Here is a 16214-nt window from a genome sequence, read left to right on the forward strand (position 1 = left end):
TGCCCTAGTTAGAGGCGAATTCCCGGAGAGGCAAATATTGGGATTTGCGGCGCTATATATGGCGCGTCGATAGAGGAATTGGATTGGAACTGACAGCAACGCACGCAATTGGCATAGTGTACACGGAGAAAACAAAGTACCCAAATATGAGTTTATTTCACCCAACTTCGGGGTTGCGTGCGGGAACCCATATTTGAGTTCGTGGAAGCGGTGTTGAAGTGGGTTTTTTACATTTGATCCCGTGCGGCAAAGTACCTACCGGCTAAGTTATTTTTCACCCAACTGCTAGTTCAAAATACTCAAATTTGAGTTCAATGCTGTTTACTCAGTTTTGGCTTCCCGCACCGAGCTGTCAAAGTTGGGTTGGTTTGCTCTTCGCTCTCTGACAACAACAAAGAGAGTGGATGAGAGAGGAGACAAAAATGAACTCAAAGTGAGTTTAAAAAAACTCAAATTTAGGTACTTGAGTTTCTCCGTGTAGGAATGGATGAGGTCGAGACAGTTGGCACTCGCGCACCACAAAACGGTGGTGGTGGTGGTTAACAATCGAAAGCTTGAACAACAGGCAGTGCACAATGGTCCACGAAACAGATTTACGAGGAAAGCTGCATTCAGCGCCTTCAAATGATTTTCTAGATTAATATGGTCTTCTACAAAGTTGTTCCTAATATACATGAAAATTAGGGTGGTCCATATTTTCAAAGAAATTGGGAACCAAACTTTTTTATTTGCAAGAATAACCATATACATTCTTCGGGATATGTCGTTTTTCGGCTTACAGTCTTATGAATTGCGTTGAATAATTTACTATCATTGCTGACGTGTCGGTCCGGGTATTGGACCTTCCTCAGGGCTCGATACACAAATCAACAAGTAAAAAATTTTACTAAAAATTGAAAATTGTCGGGTTTGAAAGGGTCACTCCGTCTAGTACACATCTGGGCCATACAGTTAGGTGGTTTTGGGGATTCCCTCAATTTCGTCACCTCGCTAGGAACCACTTGTTGATGCCAGTTGTTTCTTGTGTGTCGAGCCCTAAGGAAGGTCCAATCCACGTATCCGCGAGCGGTAATGGCGGCGGCGGGCTAATCCAACCGGTTCGGATTTTGACGTTTCATGGGGGAAAGTCAAAACAGTTTAATTCTCCTCCTCACCCCTTCACTCACCGTTTGGTGGCGCCAACCGATTGCGATCCCCAAGAAACGTCAAAATTCGAATCGGTTAATTGTGCCCGCCGCCGCCATTACCGCTCGCGGATAAGTGGATAGCCGGACCGAAACGTCGGCGATGATAATAAATTAATCAACGCAATTCATAAGACTGTAAGCCAAAAAAAACCAATCAAACTATTATCCAGTCGAATAAGTCATTAGCAAAACAACATTCTTCGGGATAGTTGTATTAGGTGTACAACTTTGCTTCCGCCGTTTTCCAATAGATGTCTCTAGTGGTGAGTGTCTATCGACATGAATCAAACAAAAGCGTTACACAACAAGCTTGGACATTCGTAAACAATATCGCGTAAAAGGATTTGTTGAAAGCTGTTTGCATCTTAAAGTACCTAAATCTCGTTAAAAAATGTCTGCATTCAAGCCACAATCTCGTCATTTGCGGGAAGTTTTGCTTTCTTTTTCAATTCAAAGAAAGCTTTTAGTGAAAGAACGTGTCGTGAGTGGTTTCAACGCTTCAAAAGTGGTGATTTCGACGTCGAAGACCGGCATGGTGGTGGAAGGGAGAAGGTTTTCGAAGACGAGGAAACGCTGAAATGGGAAATCTTACCACACCCGCCGTACTCTCCGGATATTGCTCCTTCTGATTACTACTTGTTCCGGTCGATGGCACACGGTCTATCTAACGAGCACTTCCGTTCTTATGAAGAAGTCAAAAACTGGATTGACACATGGATTGCTTCGAAAGATGAACAGTTCTTCCGTCACGGGATCCGCATGCTGCCAGAAAGATGGGGAAAAGTGGTAGCCAGTGATGGCCAGTATTTTAAATAACAAGTTTGTATCCATTTTTTTTTAAAATAAATTATGAAATTTTAAAATAAAAACGGTGGAAGCAAAATTGTACACCTAATAGATCTATCAATTTTGAGCAAGTTTGCTGAAGAAACTTTTTATATAGCTTTAAAATTGACCGATCTAGAGGTATTTTTCTGAATAAGCTTAGGGTGGTTCAAGAAAAACCGGTTTTCTGGCGTTAACTTTTTCAGTTTCGATTTTTCATCAAAGTCGCCCAAGAGCATTTGAAGACGCGTCGCTTCGTGTGCTGAGATAAGCGTTATCTCTTTTGGTTCAAAAGTTACAGGCGTTTTTCATAAAAAATCATAGTTTTTTTTAAAAAGGGTTTATGATGGGTTGGGGCAAACATAAAAAAATATCTTTTGCCCGCATTCAAAAGAAGAAATGTTGTTCCTCTCCTCTTCTTGGCGTAACGTCCTCACTGGGACAAAGCCTGCTTCTCAGCTTAGTGTTCTATGAGCACTTCCACAGTTATTAACTGAGAGCTTCCTCTGCCAATGACCATTTTGCATGTGTATATCGTGTGGCAGGCACGAAGATACTCTAAGCCCAAGGAAGTCAAGGAAATTTCCTTTACGAAAAGATCCTGGACCGATCGGGAATCGAACCCGTCACCCTCAGCATGGTCATGCTGAATACCCGTGCGTTTACCGCCTCGGCTATATGGGCCCTAGAAATATTGTTATAAAACATATCAAAAAATTAGAGGGGTGTTATTTTTGTAACTCAAGTGAAAAATACCTGAAAAGTGCCTATTTTTTTCTAGAAAATTATCAATATCTTTTGAACGGAATGACGTAGCAACATTCTCAGCGCACGAATGTGCGTTATTTAAAGCTCTAAAAGTGGTTCTTGGATAACTTTGATCAGAAATTTGAAACAAAAGAGATAAAGCGTTAAAACTGTTTTAACCATTTTGGAGCATTTTCCCATAGTTTTAATAGGGTGACGCTAGAACAAATCGTTTTATTGCTTTATCTTTTTTGTTTCAAATTTCTCGTCAAAGTTACCTAAGAACCACTTTTAGAGCTTCCAAAAACACGCATTTTCGTGTGCTGAGAATGTTGCTACGTCATTCCGTTCAAAAGATATTGATGTTTTTCTAACCTCATGGTGTTTTCTTAACAGAGCAAATCACGAAGTCCGTAGCATCTGCACTAGCCAAGCTTCGAGAGACGCCATTCTCGGAGAGATTATGGGTTTAGGATGAATTTAGGGTTTGGTCAAATAAATAGTTCTTTGTCGTTGTTCGAAAAGCTGGGTGTAATAGTATCAGTAGGTTGGCTCCAGAGGTAATTGAGCTGTGATGGACATTGGTTGATATAGCACTCTATCCCAACTAGGCACAACTCGTTTTATAAAGTCTATTACCCTGTTAGGATAACTTTGCCAAACTTCCAAGGGCTCTAATAACCCTTTTTCCAAATTTTGACAACCTTTGATTGGATAGCTCTCCACAGCTGAAGAGTAAATGTTCAGCGGTTTCGTTTTCACCTTGGCATAAACGACACTCAGATGATTGGATTTTTCCAATCTTGTGTAGATGGTACCTACTAGGGCAGTGACCGGTCATCAGGCCCGTTATTACCCTCAGGTCTCTCTTGTATAAATTAAGTATGGTCCTGGCTTTTGCTGCACTAGGACTTATGAATCTTTTTGCTTGTCTGGATGTATCCGTGGCATTCCAATTGGTTTCTACCATAGACATTTCCCATATTTTAGTTTCGGCCTAAGAGTACGCTTAGGAACTCCACAGAATGGTTCAGGGCCTACGAAGCTCGATGCTGCACCCTGTCTGGCTAGATTGTCGGCGTTTTCATTTCTCTGAATTCCGCAATGGCCGGGCACCCAGTATAATGTTACTTCGTTCCTACTGGCCAACTGCTTCAAAGAAAGAAAGCATACTCTCACTAGCTTGGACTGGCACGTGAATGCCCTTAGTGCATTTATAGCAGCTTGACTGTCTGAGAAGATGCAGATTTTTGCAAATCTGTAATATCTCCTTAGGCAAGTATAAGCACACTCTAATACAGGTATACCTCGATTTAGTGGATATTTCAATTTTTGAAATATCTATAAAATCGAATTTTACATAAAATCTAAGCAAAAATTTTTATTTTATTTTTATTTAAATTTTATACCAAAATGTACCAAAACATATAAAAATTGCATGAAATTTGAGTTTTTGATAAAAGGCACGGAGTTTTTGTTATATACTAGTTATTCCCGCCTAATAATGAATAAATTACTATCTCGATATTTTGTTACCATCGAATTCTTTTGTCTCTAAAACGATGCATGGTTGATTCAAAAGCCAATATTTTGGGCAATGGACATACACAATAACGTTGTTTGTATAAATGTCTTAAAACATTGAAAAAGTTCAGAAATTCATTCAGGAATTCCTTTGAAAATGTCTCCGAGGATTTATTTACCCTGGAATTTCTTTATAAATTACTTCATAAATTCCTCTGGGGATCTTATCTGACATTCCTGAAGAAGCTCGGAAATTTAGAGATTCGTGGCAAGCATTTGATAAAGCGTGATATTTGCCGAACGATCTTTCTGTATGAGTAGTGTTACTTTGTGCCACTATCTGCTCGATCGCCTTTTGTTGCAATTCTGAGGTGTTAAATAAAATCAAGTAAACGAAAAATGTTCAACTTTATTACGACGGTCTCCGAATAAAACTTCCCACATCAAATCATCATGTTACAGAATATTTCAGAAATTCTTTCATGTGTTCTTCCAGAAGAATCACAAAGAATTATTCAACGTAATTTGACAAGAATTGCTGTACCGATTCCTTCATGATTTGTCACAAATCATTTCAAAGATTGTTTGAGAAACTCGCCCAGGGATTACTTCAGAACTTTCCCTTGTTATTTGTTCATTAATTTCTCTGGAGAATCTTTAGGAGGTTTCTTTAATAAATCTACTATTTTTTCAGAAATACTTCTAAAACATCTTTCTGTTTTTGTTTACGGAAATTTATCGGCCAAGAAACCCTTCACGGATTCTTTCAAAAAATCTTCCATTGATTTATTCGGAAATTTTCTTCAGTTTTCCTTCTGAAATTCCTTCACTTTTTTCCAAAACAATATCCATGAAATTGAGCAGACATTCCTGAAGAAACTCTTACAAAAAATTGTTCAGAGATTCCGTTAGATATTTCTTTAGACAATTTTTCAGAAATTGCTCCAGAGATTCCTTTAATAAAACTTTCAGCGATGCCTTCAGAAAACATTAAAAAAATGTTTCAAAGCTTCCTTCAAAAATTTGAACTGTGGATACTTTGTAAATTCTTCCAAGGATTTCACCAAAACATCCCACAGCAAATCCAATTTCTAGAGAAATTTCATTAGAGATTTCTCCAAAAGTTTTAAAGAGAGAGTTGTATATGATTTTTTGTAGAAATTCCTCCAGGGATTTCTTCAGAAAATCCTTCGAGATTGTACCTTTTTTTCGAGATTCTTTCAGATTCCGAAAAATCATTCGGAAACTCCTTTAAGCATTCTCTCAAACGATCCCCCCAAGAAACCCAAAACCTCCTGGGATATCTCTAAAAATTCCTCCAGGGACTCTTTTTTTAATGTGAGATTCATTCGGGACTTTTTTTTTTTGCAAGGATTCCTATAGAAATTACTCCGGGGGTTCCATCACAAAATTTTCGAGGGGTTCTTATTGAAAATCTCTCATGGCTTTTATAATAAATACGACTAATAATTTCTTCAAAAATATCTCCGTATTTTCCTCCAAAGATTTCTTTACAAATATTTACAGATTACTTTGGATAAACTTCCACAGATTTTTTAATAATTCTTTCTTGGACCCTGGCTGAAAGCTATCCTACGAATTATTTAAAATATCTTCAACTAATTCCTGAAAAAAATCTTCCAGGGATTCTTAAAGAGATTCTTTGGAAACTGCTCGTAGATTTACATCAAAAAACATCCAGGATATCCTGAAGAAGTTCAGTCAGAATTTTGTTCACAGAATCTTCTAGGGATTCCTTTAGATTTTAGAATGTCATTTAGAAATTTCTCCAAGAACTCCTTAAAAAAGCCTTGCACGGATAACTTCCAAAAATGTTGCATGTATTCAAAAAATCTTGCATAGATTGTTCCAGAAATTTAACTACGAATTTCTTTAGATTTCTTTAATAGAGATTCCTTCAGATATTTTTTAAAGCATTCATCTAGAAAACCTAACATGAACTTTCTCAAAACTACTCCATGAAGTTTTTTTAGAATATGATTCACGAATACATTGAGAATCAGACACTCAAAACTCTTAAAATTGTCTCAGAAGCTTTCTAAAGAGCTATCTCCAAGGATTGCTTTAGGAATTCTGCAAGAGATTATAAAGGAATATCCCAAAATTTCTTTACATTCCTTTAGGTATTCCTTCAAGACATTTGTCTTCCATGAATTGCTTAGGAAATCCTCCAAAGATTACTTCAGAAATTTTTCTACAGATTTTGCAGACTTCTGCAGAGGATTGCTATGGAAAGGCTGGAAGACATTCTTGCAGATACTCCTGTAAAAATTGACACAGAGAATGCATCGGAAACTCCACCGGGTGTTCCTCTATGTATTTTCTCAGAAATTCCTCCAGGATTTCTTCCAAACGTACCTCTAAGAATTTCTCTATGAATTTCTCCAGGAATTCATTGAAAAATTGTTTAGGATTTTTTTTGGGGGATTTCTCCAGGATTTTTTTTAATATCTCAAGAAGTTTTGTTAGGCCTTCAGAACAAAATGGTCTTTAGAAAATCCATCTATAGATTCTAGAAATATACCTTTTATTCAGAATTTTTTGCAGGAATTTATTTAGAATTTTCTTCAGTTTGTTCTAATTCCTCTGAAATTTCTTCAGCAATTCTTTTGGAAATATCTTTAGATACTTCTTCAATATTACTAGAATTGTTTCAGAAATTTCGACAACTTCAAAAGTTGTTCCACGGATTCTGTCAGAAGTTGTTCCAGCAATTCCTCGACTAACTAGCTCGGATTCTACCATGACAGCACTAGAAATAATTTATGCCACATTTGGTCAGTAATCTGCCGAAGCCTTGACCTTTTTATAGAATTTGCTACAAATTTTGGAATTCAATCAGCAGGCATCTACCAAAAATATCAGAAATATAATACAATTCTCGGTGAGTAAGTCATAAGAAATGTTGAAAAAAGTTTGTTTGAAAACTTTGAGAATAAGTCTGGAGAATTTCAGTTTGCAAAAATGTTGTCATTGTTGGATCTGTAAAAAAAAAAAAAATATCGCCAGAAAATCACCCCATATACTCCACTCACGAGATATATTCATAAAAAAATGAAGTCAGAAAGGGAGGTATGTGATTAAGGTAAATAAATAGAACTAAGTATGTCATGAGGTATGCTTTGGCGCTATTATGGGGACTCCACTAAACAATTTATTGATATGAAGTGGTCCGCGTGTTAAAAGGCTGAAAACCCCTGCATTATAAGTCATCATGATACAAACTGCAAGTTTCAAACTGATTGAATATTAAAAATTTTACCATTGAAAAAAAATGTACATAAAATCGAAGTACATAAAATCGAGGGTCTATATAATCGAGAGTCCACTAAATCGAGGTATACCTGTATGGCTTGAATCTCTGCTTGAAACACAGTGGGACTAAGTACATCCCATTGGTATAGCTTCACTTATACCTGGGCCAAAAAAAATATGGGCTTGAGGAGATACTACGTTCAAGACTGATTCCCGAATGCAGTATGTAGTATATGGAACCTAAACGATAATAAGGCCATCTACGAAATTGAAACATAAACCACACTCGAGGAGGACTTGCGAATACTTGGAGTATTCAATCAACTTGTGTTTATGTGGATCTTTAGCGGTGTACATTAGAACGATGTAGTGAAAGCTGGAATGATACGTTGAGCAGAATTACAAACAAAAACTCTGTATAGGGTTGATGTACCAAATATGGCACTACTAAGGAAAACTATTTGTACAAAAATAACAAGAAGACCAGCGAATGTCATCAATATGATAAAAGGTAGCTAAGTTTCCACACTTTACATAAAAAATATAGAAACGGAGCCAAAACTACTTTTAGTATTTATTACAGCGTGTGCCAATGATAGGAACCCTGTACCAATTATGGTTACATTTTGTAACTTCGGTTCCTTTTCGCACTATTTGCATGCATTCCTTATAGTGTGTGTAGTGACGGCTCGGCAGCTGGAGACAGGATTCGCACGCGCGTTGCCTTCGGTACTCCGATTTTTTTTTCCTTTCGTATTTTAGTTCGATTGATGGCAGGCGATTATCCGGTGAGTTTGTTCCTTGTTATTCTCTTTCTATGGATTCTATATCAATTATTATATTAATTCAATTTTATACCATAGGTGATAGTTTGTAATCCATATGTTTATAATATCCTCTTTTTAAATACTTTTTTCATTGACTTTGTATAGTTCGTCACCATGAGTGTCGACTTGGATTTTTGTTCCGTTTTGTCACTGTTCGGGATGGCATCTTAGATTTATTTTCCTTGAATTTCTTTTTTTTGTGCAATCTCCTAACGACATACTGTTTTTCTATGTATCTGTCTATGTATATTTGTTGTCTGTATTTTTTTGAATAAATATTGAGCAATCACCTTACGTGGGTGGTAGATTGTTTGCTTTCCGCGTGAAGCGAGCAATAGCGCATCAGATGGCATGTTCTGTCACGTCTTTTGTTATAAATTTTGAGTGTCCACCTGACGCGGGTGGCTGATTGTTTGCTTTCCGCGTGGAGTGAGCAATAGTGCTTAAGTTTGTATATGTTGTCGCGTCTTTAATTGTAAATATTATACGATCACCTGCCGTGGGTGGTCGATTGTTTGCTTTCCGCGTGATGCGAACAATAGCACTTCCGTCTGAATATTTTGTTGCTTCTTTTGTAGCACATATTGAGCGACCACCTGACGAGGGTGGTTGGTTGTTTGCTTTCCGCGTGAAGCGAACAACATCACTGCAGTCTGCACGACATGCTTCAACTTCAAAAGGTCTTATCACTTATCAAAGTTAATCCTGACCCAACGATACCTTCCCTACTAACAATCACTCCTTCCTGCAGCCTTTGGTGGAGACGTGCGGTAAACGCCAACTTTCACATAACAAAGGTTGCTATTAACATTCCTTCCCTCTTCCAACCTGACTGCAAGGACGTGGCCGGCGCCGTTATTGTACCGTTAAAGAGAGCCTCTGAAGCGTGCACAGTGAGAATGTTGACCACTCCCAGTCAATTATTCAGTTGATTCATTGTGCAACTGTCATTAGTTCGGGTCAATCACGGAGTAGCAACCATAGATATGTGCAGTCAGTCTAAGCTAAGTAAGCTATTTGCATGCATTCCTTATGGGATTAGCCATAACTGGTACACTATGGCGAAAAAGGGTGCAAGGAAGCTGAAATTTTAAGGAAAATGATTTATTTCTACCATAATTTGAGCAAAATGTTAAGTTTAAATGAGTGCAAACATCTTTTGTGAACGTGATCTGTTGTTCACAATTTTTTCCTTGCTGGTTTACACCGTTAAAGGGTGAAAATCAACTATGGCGAATGATTGGTACTATAACCATAATTGGAGCACTTACCTAGTTCATGTTTACTGCTAATCTCTTTGGCAAAAGAAGGCAAGGAGTGAAGATATCACTGGCACTGTAGGCGTGATCTGGTGAGCATTTGGTTTTACCGAGGTCGGATAGCTATGTTATAAAACAAGCGAATCCATAGATTGCACGCGTTTGTCGCAATCTATAAACTGATAAACCAAGGAAGTATTAACATTATGTACTTCCTGTTTTAACTGATCACTGTTTATCATCAAAACATCATTGCTGACCATTCTGCCACTGACGTAAGGATTTTTCAAACGTGCTCCCATGATATGATTTATTTATTTACCAGATACAAACAATGCAATCAAAATCAACATCTGTTCGACTTGGTTGGGTGCTAATTTAATTAGGTTTAGAATCCAACTCAATGTTAGCATGATGTGACTGGCAGGAGAACAAGCGGTGCGAAGTGATCGGTGCCGCACAATTTTTCACTCCCCACCTACCAGTGAAAATGGACCATCCAAGCGGCGTGAAAAACCTCATTAAATCATCAATGACGTCGCCAATGCCGCGCTCCACCACAACGGCTTGCCTGCCAGCCTGACTGGTTGGTTATTTTTGTATAACTCAACTCTGACTGTTCGCGCTGTTTTGGGCCACAACAGCGAGTTTCATTGGTTAGTAAGTGCGGAAATCAAAAACACGACTCGATTCCCTAATAATCACGGTGCTGTGAGAAAATATTTTCGTGACATTATTAGTAAATAGAATCACACTTCCCACGCTCTGACTAGCTTGTTGGTTGTACACAATGTCGTCATCGTTTTCACCGAAATCGAGGTTCTCTAACGATCGATCAGACGATAGCCCGTGTCGCCGCCACCCGGGGGAAAATTAGGAGGAAAATGAGGTACACTTGAGCGTATGTTTGCGCTGGAAAGATTATAAAAAGCAAACGTAAAATGGTATCGTAACTGAATTAATCGATAATCTAAATTAAGTGCGGGACAATGTCAACGAAATTTGCAATTTGATCAAAATCTCTGGGATTGAATCAACGTGTTTCAATCCCAGGGATTCGAAAAAAAAAACAAGTTGGTGTTGCAATGACGAAAACTTTTACCTATATTTTGCACACTTGTTCTAAGTTAAGATTTTTTCAAACGTAAAATCAGAAGGTTATCAGTACATTTTGGGGGCTTTTATTGGCTATCGATTTTCGAACCAATCAGCGCAAAACTATTTAGTATGATTGATAAATCATCGTGCCATTTGTAGGTATCTCATTCCCACAATTGAATACGTGAATTGTTTCTTGTTTCAAAGATTTTCTTCTAAACTGGAACGTTAGGTCAATTTGTAGTAGTAAATCGTTCGCATAACAAAATCCGTCCTGTAAACCAAAAAGAAAGTGGCCACCGGGACAGCACGCGGTAAACATAGACGATCTTTCCGTCAGGGGAAAATTATTCCCGGTGAGGTAGTAAATAATTTCTGTTTTTCAAAAGAGTGTGGTGGAGATCGCTCCGGTAATAAACAAGAGTGGCACTTGATGAGCTATGTAAACAAACTCAAGTTTATGGACTCACTGTAGAAAAGTATGAGAGAAGGGTTTCATGATGATTTTGTGTTGTTTACACTTTGATGTTTTCGACTAAATGTGGTATCGGTGTGAATGATTGTAAGGGGAAAATTTGATCACTCGGCTCACCTGTAATGTTATTGTCGAAAGGGATATCAGTCGCAGCAGCTATTTCGTTATCAGCGTCGCCTATGTATAGGTATTATGCATTCCGCATTAAAAGAATAACAGGGATATGGAAATTAGTGCCTAGGTTAGCGAACATATTTACAAAAGTTGGCAAGCAAAGCTTATAGGTTTTGCAGCATTTTTTTATAGTAATTTGTAAGCAAGAACGCAGAAGCAAAAATGGACTCACAATATTAATTAGAATATAAAAAAAACTCTTGGAAACTCTTGGCAGGACAAAAAAACTCTTGGCAAATAATACTCCTGATCATTACAATACACTTTGTCAAAGACATCATGTGCCGAGAATGCTTCGTTTCGGTATGTTCTAGGGTATGTTCAAATTTAGACACTATCCGTTTTTGTCACTATCCGATTTCATCGAAATATTTTCTGTTATTGTCAACATAAAAGTTTTACCAAAAATACTCTCGAATACTATATACTACGTATACATAAATAAATTAAAAGTAGCATATGATGACATAAAAGACGTATGCGCCACAGTAACTATAAACACATTTTAGTTCAGATATAAATAGTGAATAATTCAAGCTTCCTCTCACGCATTAGTTAGGGCACCTTCATTAGGGTAAATGTACCAATAGTGGTGCTATTAGTAGCTCCTTGAAGTAAAATAATTGAATAAAATTGATAATACCACAAAATAAAAAGTTTGAAAACGTTAATCGATAGTTTTTCGCTTAAATTTGCTAGGAAAAATGTAAAAATCATTTTTTATTTAAGTTTTGGCTTATAAATCACTTGCACCAACTATAGCTACATGGTTCCTGTTATGGAGGTAAAATTTAATATTGGTTCCTATAGTGGCGCATTCCATTGAATTCATATGGGACCCACCACTATAGGAACACTACCACCACTATAGGTACAAAGGAGCAAAAAAAAAATTAAGGAAAATAATTGTTTAAAATAGGTTTTTCGGCAAATCCTGAACACAAAACTGAATTAATGTTATTATTTAGGTATGATGCATCTATTAAAAATGACATTTACAAGCTTTTTGGTCGAAATAGTGCTGAACTGGCACTACCACCACTATTGGTACTACCTCCACTAAGGGAGCTTTTACCCTATCATTCCTTCATGCGATTGCGATTGCACTAGAATTTTATTCTGGCATTTTTTCCAGGAACTTCGTTCACTCACTAACTACTTCTAGGGATTCCACCTTATATGCCTTCTGTAAATTCCTCAAGATCCATCCAGATTCTTTCAAGAATTTTATAAAGAAATCCTTCAGAAATTCCTTTGAGGTATGCAGGAGTTTAGTCTGTTAGAAGTTAGTTCATTTAGGAGTAGGAATCAAGGTGTTTAGTCTGGGATCCAGGAATTCGATCTTGTGGTTTCTCGATTGGACGATTTCTTGAAAGAACTGCTGCAGTGTTCCTACAAGGAACTTCTGAAGGATTTCTACAAGCAGCTCCTGGAGAGTTTTCAGAAGCGACTTCTGGAAAGTTCCCAGAATATCTCCTTGAAGATTGCTTTAAGAGACACCAGGAGGGCTCCCAGCAGGAACCTACTTTTGGAGTATTTTTCTAAAAGAAACTGTTGAATGATTAGCAGAAGCACTTCCTAGAGGAATTCCCAGAACAACTGGAGTCTCCTACAATAAACTCTTGGAGTACTTTCATGATAAACTCCTGGAGGATTCCCAGGAGAAACTCTTGGGAAAAAAATCAGTGAGAAATTCTACAGAAATTCTCAATATGAATAAATAGAGAATCCATCAAAATGACTTGGAAGTACTGAAAACCGAACTTCCAGAAGGAACTCCTGCTACGCGAACTCCAAAAGCAGTTTCTACAGGGCGGTGGAGCGGACCTGGGATTGAATCCTACTCCCGAGAAACTCGCAACAAAAATGTGAGTTCTTCCCTAAGGACTTCGGAGGGAAGTAAAGCGTGAGTTTCGAGATGAACTAAAAATCTGGGGCCTAGAGCTTAGGGCTAAAAATCTCCAAAAAAAACTTCTACATCTACATGAATCCTACAAAGCACTCCTGTAATAGGTTTTGGAAGAGTTTTAAAAGGATTTCCTGAAAAAATATCAAAACAATCTCTTTGAAAAATTCTGAAACCATAGATTTTTTTTTCCGAAGAAATCCAAGAAAAAACTCGTGGAGGAATGCCAAAAAATAATTTCCGAAGAGATTTCAGAAAATATTCTTGGAAGAAATCATGTAAGAAGTTCGGAAGAATCCAAGAAATTCATGTAGGAATTTCGTAAGGAAAATCATGGTGAATCTCAAAGCAATTCTTGGAGGAATTTCAAGAAGATAACTAAGTTGAAACCCAGAATGATTCTCTCGATGATATTCGATTCCAAACAAACTTCAGAAGGAATTAAGGAAAGGATATGAAAAACCCATGGTTCAGAAACTCTTTCGTCGAAATAGTACGAGATATCCTAGTGCTGTGGAGCGGACCTGGAGTGATGGAGCACGTGATTATCACGTCGAGAACCTGGGATCGAATCCTACTCCTGCTAAACTCACAAAATATGAGTTCTTCCTTCGGAAGGGCAGCAAAGCGTTAGTCTCGAGATGAACTAGCCTAGCTAAAAAACCTGTTAATACAGATAAAAAAAATATCCTAGAGAAATCCCAGAAGGAACTCGTTGGGAAAACTCTTTGGGAAACTTCAAAGCGGCTTTTCAGTAATTGGAACTGTCGTATACTTTGCTTTTGCGCTCAACAAAAATATACAGATACAAGATACCCATACAAACAGTTTGGCATGCAGATTCCGAATATGGAATTCCGACTTGAATTCCCAGTTTTCCGATAGATTAACTCTTTGGGGACGGATGGGTCGTATTTTCCCAGCCGTAAAAACGACCATCACAAACGTGTTCTAGACCAGCGAGGTTGCATCCATGGAGGTGAAAACTCCGTCTCCAAAGGGTTAAATTATACATCCCACGTAACAATCAGCATGCCTTGAAGGTTTATTCATGTTTTATCCTGGTTTTATACGAGCATGTGAAAAAGCTAGTTGTTCTATATTAGTTTTATGTGGCAGTTTTTTACTTTGCACCTTTGGCATTCCATAAAACTATCATATAACTTCTGCTATAAACATCTTCAGTTAAAGACTATAGCAAATAGTCATGGATTGGTTTTATCACTTATTATGTACCATTTCAATAAAACTTTTATTTGCGGTTGTTGTCGGAGAGATTTTTTTTTGTAAATAAATACACAAAACTTGGAAGCAATGCATTAAACCAACAAAAGATTTCGTGGCGGTAACATACACCAAAAAATGCTGTGATAAAACCGCTAGTTCTGTCATGAACTCAGATATGACCACCTCAGGAGGGTTGGTCCTATTGGAGGAACACGCAAAAAAGTCCGTTCCTATATACGTCAACTCCCAGTCACGGCAACGGGAACAAACGGGAACTATGCATAGCAACGATACCAACAATAAGAAATGTACACCGTGAACTAGATGTCACGGTTTCTAGAACGCCCATATTGACAGCTGGAACTAGTTCCAGTTCACGGTGTATATTTGCTTGTTCTCATATTTGCGTTTGTTTGTTCACGTTTATCAGAACGATTTTCTGAACGTGAATCATCAGTAGGGACAATGGAAATTCGCGGCAAAATTTCTTAAATTTCGCGGACTACTAATGTGAATTTCGCGGCAATTTCGTGGTCTCATATTTTTGACCGTTTTGTTGAAAAAAAAAACTCCAAATTTGCATGTCATATGAATGATTTACTTTGTTTTGTGAAGCGCAATCATAAATTCCCCCAAAAACCAACAAGTTTGAAAAAAAGTATAACCAAGCATACTGTCTAATATGTCATAAACTCGTAACTAACCTTACACTGTCTACAGTTATCAGTAAATTTATGCTAAAATATTTATAATTGATCGAAATTTGCAGGGTATTTTTACAATTTTACCAAATTTCGCGGCAATTCGCGCAATTTCTCAAATTTCGTGGCCATAGTCCAATTTCGCGGATTTCGCGGCTTCCGCGAAATCGCGAATTTCCATTGTCCCTAATCATCAGGAACACAGAGTTTTATCAGAAAAATATGTCGCCTAGCCGGGATAATTTATATAAATACAGAAAAATCATTACTAAATATTATGATTTTACGTACAGTTTGAGATCAAACTTAACGATTCAACACGTTTCCATCATGCTTATTTTCAGGAAAATGACATAATGTCTTTGAAACTCCGCTATGTTGAAAAATTCTTTCAAGCACTCAATTCCATCGAGTAAATTAAATGCATTTAACTTCCAATTAATGCACAGTTTGTGTGGCGCACTTATTTTTTGTCATTATCACAGGCACATTCACCACAAATTTCCCGTGACATGTCTCCTAACACGTATTAAATAGGAAAACAAATCTGAATTCCAGATCGACATCTTTTCAATTGATGACTGTATAAAAAAAAAACAAGCATAATTTGTTCTGAAGATCGAACGTTATTGAGAAATAAACAAAACAAATGTTTGACAAGTCAGAAGATGGTTTTATTTAGAAGGTTGTATCAGGGATACGATAAAACTTTGATGCAACCCGAAATCCTAAGCCTGTAGGTCGTGATAAGACTGGGCCAAGTAGCCAGAACGTGGGCTTATGGAGGCATATTAGAACTCGAGATGAGGGGAAGCTTCATGGAAAACCTGGTAGAACCCGACTTCGGCGCACGTTTCGATTTTTTAAAAATTAATGGAAAGTGATAAAAAAAATCTAAAAAAATCAGTTTTTAGCTAAGATCCTAAGGTTTATGTTCGTAAAAAAATATTTGATTTTACTCAAAATTTGAAAAAGTTGGACTCTCGAG

General features: G+C 37.4%; 1 protein-coding gene across 2 annotated transcripts in view; it reads right to left on the reverse strand.

Moving 5' to 3' along the window:
- LOC109401670 (TWiK family of potassium channels protein 18) overlaps positions 1-16214 on the reverse strand; it is a 52772-nt gene that overhangs the window by 19579 nt on the left and 16979 nt on the right. The window contains exon 2 of one of the 2 annotated variants that reach the window (XM_062860979.1): positions 11336-11395. The exons of the other annotated variant lie outside the window; for it this stretch is intronic. Coding sequence (XP_062716963.1) covers positions 11336-11395 — 60 coding nt within the window. The remainder of the gene's footprint in view (positions 1-11335; positions 11396-16214) is intronic. 2 annotated transcript variants of the gene reach the window in all.

Source organism: Aedes albopictus, chromosome 3, assembly GCF_035046485.1.
Source record: "Aedes albopictus strain Foshan chromosome 3, AalbF5, whole genome shotgun sequence".
NCBI lineage: Eukaryota > Metazoa > Arthropoda > Insecta > Diptera > Culicidae > Aedes > Aedes albopictus.